The following is a 7668-nucleotide window of genomic DNA, read 5'->3' as shown; positions in this document are numbered from 1 at the left end:
GCCTCCACAGATATTTATAGTATAGAAATATGAATACCTATACATGTAGTCATAACCCACCAAATTCCATATATAATTTGATTATTTGGCATATTACGAGTAGTCCAGAATATTTTCCTGAATAAATAAACTTTGCAAATAAACTCAAAAGAATAGAGCAGTCTTAGGTCTTGATCTGTTCCATTCTTCCCAGCATACCTTTCAAAAATACAGATCTGTACCCGTCCATTCACTAACGTTGAAGTCGGCCTTTCCGCGTGTGCTATCCTCAACATGTCAAAGCTGTACGCTACAAAAATATGTGTTCTGTAATCCTTCGGTAATTCTTACTTCATATCACCTAGTTATTAGTGAATAATAAAGACCATAACGTCACAATTAACACTAATGAACTTGTTACATGGGCAGCACGCCGAACTTCGCTAACCAGCAGTTTCAATTTGAGTCGGTCGCACTCGGTATCGTCCGGAAAAAGACAAAATCGTCGCATGATTTGATTGAAAGCAATGTGATGTACATCATCTAAAAAGCTATTGACAAATTACTTGGGAGTTTTAACTTTAATTTGTGTTTTAATAATGAACAGAAGTGATCTATAATCAATTATGAGTGAAAAAAGATGGCTTAATTTTTGGGAAGAGCAGCAGATCCACCCTAGCAACCGAGTTACGTGAGTTCAAAATGGCGGCTGGCGAAGTTCTTATTCTGTTTGAGTGGGTGTGTCGGTTACTTGTGTTTGCAATGTTATGACCTTTATTACTCCCACATAATGAGGTGATATGACTTCAGAATTACTTTAAGATCAGGGGACACCTCTTTCTGTGGCGTACAGCGTTAGCACTGTGGAGACAGCGCAGATGACAGGACCAAGTGAATGTGACGGTTCAGAGCGGTTAATGTGGAAGCTAAGCTAGGAGCATGGCCCACCAATCTCAGAGCTATCTCAAGCCTTTATATTCAGGTACACTCTCTCCGCCAGCCATTCCTCATCCTCCACACTGCGATATTTTGTTCCGGGCTATTACGTATTCACCTATGCCAGCAACATTTAGAAAACTAGCCAGTTACACATGTTGATACGAAGTTAGTAGCCTTGTAAGTTGTATACTTAGCACAACACGTACACACGTACTTATAACAATCACCCCAGACCTGTTCTGCTGCGAACAAGCTCAAAAAATGTTTCTCTTGTGACAAAATCCATGTTGTCTTACACCACGGGCGCCTGTGTTAGAACTGGCGTCTGCACCAGAGTGATCTGGTTCACATTTGATTTTTTGATTTTTTTTTTCTTGATTGGTGTTTTACGCCGTACTCAAGAATATTTCACTTATACGATGGCGGCCAGCATTATGGTGGGTGGAAACCGGACACAGCCCAGGGGAAACCCACGACCATCCGCAGGTTGCTGGCAGACCTTCCCACTTACGGCCGGAGACGTTCACATTTGAGATAAAACCCAACGCATACACCTTGAGGATTATACAAAATAAACACACTGCCAATATTAACTCCTTAGTTTTCAATAATCTCAGCGATTATGTTTGATATACAATGATTCATCATATAAAGTAAACACACGGCCAGTATTACTTTATCACTTGACCATAATCTCAGTGAAGGACTGCTTCATGTTTTACACACTATGATTGATGAATATTATTTATTACGTTTATCACTGTGGTAAAACAGACTCCCGTCTGGCAGACTTTCCTTGTGCATTTCACCTGAAGTCAAACAATGACAAGAATCAGTTTTGAAGATTATTTAATTAGACTGCAGGAAAGACTAGTTAGAATTAGCTAGACAAATACAGAGGACAAAGCTTGTATGGCCCCTGGCGGAGAAAATAGTATCCATCCTGAAAAATCAGACAAAATCAGACAAGGAGTCAAGTTTGTATGGCCCCTGGTGGGAAAAATACTAACCACCCTGAAAAAATTAGTTGGAAACAAACCCCGTTATCGTAATGTTTCAAGCACGGCTTTGGTTTTGTTCTCAGTCCTGTTACTTTACACACGCAAACGTTAGATCAGGACTGTCCGTCTCAACTACATTCGAGACGAAGAGATTGTGGTTAGTATGGAAATGAAGACGTTGTCGTGTTTTTTTATGGCGGTTAATGTTGTGCCTCAGCGTTGCGAGGATCGGTTTTATATTCAAATCAGAGGAGTGCAAGATGCCCGATTGGCCAATAGATTGAAGAGCAGACATATAAAACAGTGTGGTTGACCCGCGATCGGTCTCTTCGTTAATGTTGTTTGTGTGTAGTGCAGATATTCCCATTTAGAAAGCAATTATGGCTGTGAACTGTCGACTCGTCCTCGCCGTGGCGGTACTCTTGTGTCTGTGGGCTCTAGTTAAAGCCGCCGTCATTCTGAAGCCGTCCATCCAAGGCCGAGACAAACGTCGCGTGCCGGACAAGGCATCTATGGGACATTGGAAACATGACGACCTCAAGCGAGGTTTCACTCCGTCGGAAAAGTATGCTATTCTGGAGAAGCATAATGCGTTGAGAAAAGAAGTAATGGCGGCCAACATGAACCGCTTGGTAGGTTGCTTCGCGCATGATTGTCTTGCGTTTTAATAAATACACCTCTTTATTAATCTTACATGAATTTAATATTCAATATTCAATGCCTAAGGCTTCTGACTAAGGTCATTGTAAACGAACCGACCTTTGGGGGTCTAATACAAGGGGGAAATCACCTACCACTGCCCATTTTCCTAAGTACTAATTACCTTATCCACTATGAGTCTCAAATATACTGACTTTGGTGCGAGAAAGTATCCTTTGAATTCAACTCTCCTGCCACCATACAACCACTTTTACAACTGTTAACGATTAGTCACTGTAAAAAGCTCTCTGCTAGCAACCTGCGGCTGGTCGTGGGTTTCCCCCAGGCTCTGTCCGGTTTCCACCCACCATAATGCTGGCCGCCGTCGTATAAGTGAACTATTCTTGAGTACGGTGTAAAACACCATTCAAATAAATAAAAAGCTCTCCGTGTAAAGCTGTGCGAACACTTGGTTTGTTTACTATGGCCATCAAGTGTACCCTAAGTCATTAATGAACCCTACACCTATATGTACCCACCTGAGCTTCATTCGTTATCTAACCGCAGTTCTGGTCTGCCGCATGTTTGTTAAATTCCGTGAATTTCGGCTTCCTTTTAGATCCAGTATTGAAAACTGTTTTTCGAACCATTTCATAAACAAGTTGCTCAAGTTAAACAGTCCTTTTTGATAGTTTGAACTCTTACGTAGGTTTTACTGATAATTCTTCGCCACAGGTGTGGAGTGACGCCCTGGCTGAACATGCCCAAGACATAGCCTACCAGTGTAATCTAGAGTACAGTGAAGTTGGTGTCAACATCGCTGCCCAGTCCTGTAAGTGAAAAGTTTGTCGATAGAAAATATTAATCTCTTGAAGAAAATGTGATAACCAGTATCTTGGAATTTCATTGCCAATTTCTGTTTACGTAAGCTACCATATACTGCACTTTCTGTGGTCGCAAAGTGAAGTATGGGTTAGCTTTTACTAAAATTGAAGGCAATTATTTTGTTTGCAGATTTCTACAACGAGATTGAGGCTACCAAAGGCTGGTACGAGGAAAAGTCGTTTTACGATTATGCCAACGATGCATGCCAGTTTGGTCTCACCTGTAAACACTACAAACAGGTAAGGTCACCAGAGACTTTAATCAGAATAAACTACTACGGCCTGTCGCTCAAAACATTTTATTTAACCCAATCGTATTCGTGAAAAGAAGTTTGTCAGATTTCCTATCGGGACTATGCCCAGTTTCCTCCAACCTTAATGTTGGCCGCCGTCGTATAAGTGCGATGTCCTTGAGTACGGTTGTAGAACGAAGGATCCTGTCAATTGGATGTCACACACACACTAGCTAAATATACACTGCAACAAAAGTTTCCCCCAAAACGTTTTTTGACATCTCCCGTGGTATGTACCAGATCGCAATGAAATCGGTCGATTTGTAAAATTTCGGAGTCAACCAAATTTTTCAACGGCAGTTCTTTTTATTCCATCACAGAATTCGATCATTGTCACTCGATGACCAGTTATTATAAATATATTGTGTAGCCACCATGAGATTGTATCACATTTCGACAACGCGCTCGCATTGTCGAATTCCGCTATAAAGTTCTGTTCTCCACGAACCGACATTTGACGAAAGGTGTACACGCATGATTCACCCACGCACCATCTTCATTCCAGTACCCCCCCCCCCCCCTCAATCCAGTAATGAACGATCATATTTGCTTTACTCTAGGTTGTAAGGGCCGCGGCGACTATGGTGGGTTGTGGAATAACCTTCTGCCCTCTGATGAACAGTATCGCTATGGAAGACGTGTACATCATCGTCTGCAGTTACAGTCCAGTGTATGTACATTATTAAACCAATATTTTTTCAAAATCCTACATACGTAATAATATGGAGAAGCAGAAAAGAGATTATTTTTTTATTGGGCCACTTATCGAGCTTGACGGTTCTGGACATGATCAATCGAGCGCAGAATTCACATGTCCAATTCTTGAACATATGGAATGGGTTCCTTCACTGGGTTTCCTCTGTAGTAAGTCTTGTGGCGTGTTTGTATCCTCTCCGTGAGGGCAAATTGGACAAATCCCCGCCCGTACGTGCGTCTCTCACCCTCTGTTTTTGGGCAATAACTGCTTCAATTGTTCTTATTTTGATAATTGTATGCAGCTTCACTAAGTAAAACATTTTTAAAGGAAGTCCGAAAATTGGCCGAATATAAGGTTTTTTTTTTTTTTTTTTTGCTAAATTCCCAGAATCTGATTGTTCCTTGGTTCTCGTGCAAGAACTGCTCCAAATTTTTTGCGGGATCATTTTGTTCTAGTATGAACATGCTCTAGCTGTACAATCTGATTGCCGATTTAGAAACCAGCCGTAACCATTCGCTCGCGGTTAAACTCGATAAAGTTTGAAAACCAACTGAAACTGCGCATATTTTTTCCATTTTTAAATATTTCCTGGATTCTTATGTCTACCATTTTCGTGAAATAGCAGATTTTATGGATAAGCTGCTTGCGAATGTGTAACATCTACAAAGGTCTATCCACCTTTTTCCATCGTCTTGTTTCAGAACCGCCAAAGGTGTCCCGTATGAAAGTGGACCCCCCTGCTCACACTGTGACGAAGGCCGCTCTTGTTCAGACGGCATGTGCGGTGGGTACTAACAGATTAAAATACCTTGGTGCAAAAGGTTTTGATCTAGAGACCGAAAAGATTTTGATTTGTCATCAGCATTATAATGGAAAAAACAAGGTGCATTGTTCAGTTGGAGAAGTTCTTATATACTTTAACTAATTTATGATTTAAAGGTCACGTTATATCGGAACATTAATCAATCACTGTTCACAAGAGGATAAAATAAGACTTCAAAATACAAATTTCATTTCCGGGTTTCCATAGATTATGTATCGTCAACTGAACCTATTACTCCCGAGGAAACGGCGGCTCCCACGACGGCCGCTCCCGAGGAAACGGCCGCTCCCGAGGAAACGGCCGCTCCCGAGGAAACGGCGGCTCCCGAGGAAACGGCGGCTCCCGAGGAAACGGCGGCTCCCGAGGAAACGGCGGCTCCCGAGGAAACGGCGGCTCCCGAGGAAACGGCGGCTCCCGAGGAAACGGCGGCTCCCGAGGAAACGGCGGCTCCCGAGGAAACGGCGGCTCCCACGACGGCGGCTCCCGAGGAAACGGCGGCTCCCACGACGGCGGCCCCCGAGGAAACGGCGGCTCCCACGACGGCGGCCCCCGAGGAAACGGCGGCTCCCACGACGGCGGCCCCCGAGGAAACGGCGGCTCCCACGACGGCGGCCCCCGAGGAAACGGCGGCCCCCACGACGGCGGCCCCCGAGGAAACGGCGGCCCCCACGACGGCGGCCCCCGAGGAAACGGCGGCCCCCACGACGGCGGCCCCCGAGGAAACGGCGGCCCCCACGACGGCGGCCCCCGAGGAAACGGCGGCCCCCACGACGGCGGCTCCCGAGGAAACGGCGGCCCCCACGACGGCGGCTCCCGAGGAAACGGCGGCCCCCACGACGGCGGCTCCCGAGGAAACGGCGGCCCCCACGACGGCGGCTCCCGAGGAAACGGCGGCCCCCACGACGGCGGCTCCCGAGGAAACGGCGGCCCCCACGACGGCGGCTCCCGAGGAAACGGCGGCCCCCACGACGGCGGCTCCCGAGGAAACGGCGGCCCCCACGACGGCCGCCCCCGAGGAAACGGCGGCCCCCACGACGGCCGCCCCCGAGGAAACCTCCAATTTAACTTAGTAAGTGTTCTGAACGTTCACGCTGAAAATTTGATTAAAAAACATTTTAACTATAGTGGTGCATAACTTTATGTAAATATATTTTTCTTGGCAGATCTGCACAGGGACTATCTGTATAGAGAACGTTTAAGAGGATGGATTACCGAGAGGCAGTTGAAAGCAGCATCAAGGTGAAGGCAGACACGCAGTGGCACAGCAGGATGTCCAACAGACTATTGTTCGGTCTAAAAGGCCTCCCAAAGCCTCTATCAAATTAGTAATTAGCAGTGTGTGAAAATTCTCTCCCTTAAGCAAACTAAATCTTAAACAAATATATTCAATGTCTAGGTAGACTATCGTATTTAACGCAAGCCTGTCTCTGTTTAGAGGTGGGAATACCATATTTAAATCCGCGTACCCTACATTTCTTCAGCTTTGTCCCATATATCGCTGAATTGTAATGAGTCACTCTCCCACCTTCCCTTTACTGTTTTGCTTCCTAGGCTTCCATTAGTCCAACTCCTTGGTTTTCTGCGGGCAATGTATGGAAAGTTATTGCATAGCAGTTTACAAATTGTGTATAACATGCACTCTTGTTAGCTGACCTGCTTTTCCACGAGCAGTGTTCGAAAAAAAAAATACATACTTGCAACATTACAAGACTTGTTATTTCTTACATATCGTACATTTCTATGGTGGTTCATACTGTAACGGGTCCTGACAAGTTTCGTGCAATTGCTGAGTAACCTGAGCGCTCGAGTCATGACAGTTCAGTAAGGTACAGCTTTAAATAGGTTGCCATTGCACGAGATCGACCTGTTTGAAGAGGGGGGGGGGGGGGGGTGGGTGGGATAAATATGAAAAGAAAACTGTATTTTAATCCTTAACAAAGAGTCTTTGTTCAAGCCAGCCAATTTCGAACAAATGATTGTGTAACTACCGTGTAGTCTAGTAAATCGGCGGTTTTTGATCGTTTGTTCGCTCTGGTCGCGTAGGCCGAATAAGAAAACACAAAACTGCTGTTTCGAAGCGAAGTGCAGCCGGAAACTGTGGTGCAGATAAATGTTAACGTACTTGCGTTGATCAAGTTTATATTTATGGTGATAATCAAAGGCCATACCCAGCAATGTTAAGAAGCTTTCTCTTGACAAACCGGTTCAAATCAGGGTTTGGACTTTCACTGCTTTGTGGTCTTGGTGATAAACGGACCGCTCGCGCAGTCATATAATAGGGTCGATACTAATGTGGATGTGAGCACCGGACAGAATATATCACTTTGACATAAAGCTCCGGAGCTTGGCAGTCGGCAACAATCAGCTGTGATTGCATAACCATATTTTAAACACTGTTAACCTAGATGTACTG

At 44.8% G+C, this 7668-nt stretch overlaps 1 protein-coding gene across 1 annotated transcript; it reads left to right on the top strand.

Moving 5' to 3' along the window:
- Positions 1-2299: 2299 nt before the first annotated feature.
- Positions 2300-5227, top strand: LOC135474978 (peptidase inhibitor 16-like). Its single transcript, XM_064754688.1, has 5 exons — positions 2300-2551; positions 3294-3390; positions 3573-3682; positions 4296-4405; positions 5134-5227. The coding sequence occupies exons 1-5, from the start codon at positions 2300-2302 to the stop codon at positions 5225-5227; spliced, it is 663 nt and encodes a 220-aa protein (XP_064610758.1).
- Positions 5228-7668: the final 2441 nt, after the last annotated feature.

The sequence above is a fragment of the Liolophura sinensis genome, chromosome 9 (assembly GCF_032854445.1).
Source record: "Liolophura sinensis isolate JHLJ2023 chromosome 9, CUHK_Ljap_v2, whole genome shotgun sequence".
Classification (NCBI taxonomy): Eukaryota; Metazoa; Mollusca; class Polyplacophora; order Chitonida; family Chitonidae; genus Liolophura; species Liolophura sinensis.
Note: the sequence above shows the minus strand (reverse complement) of the source record. Positions and strands in the feature narration are given on the sequence as shown.

Bases quoted from the DNA above. Each gene is read 5' to 3' on its own strand.
- LOC135474978 (XM_064754688.1), top strand. From the start codon at position 2,300: ATGGCTGTGAACTGTCGACTCGTCCTCGCCGTGGCGGTACTCTTGTGT. The intron at 3,391-3,572 runs GTAAGTGAAAAG...TTTTGTTTGCAG, and splicing joins CAACATCGCTGCCCAGTCCT to ATTTCTACAACGAGATTGAG. The intron at 3,683-4,295 runs GTAAGGTCACCA...GCTTTACTCTAG, and splicing joins CCTGTAAACACTACAAACAG to GTTGTAAGGGCCGCGGCGAC.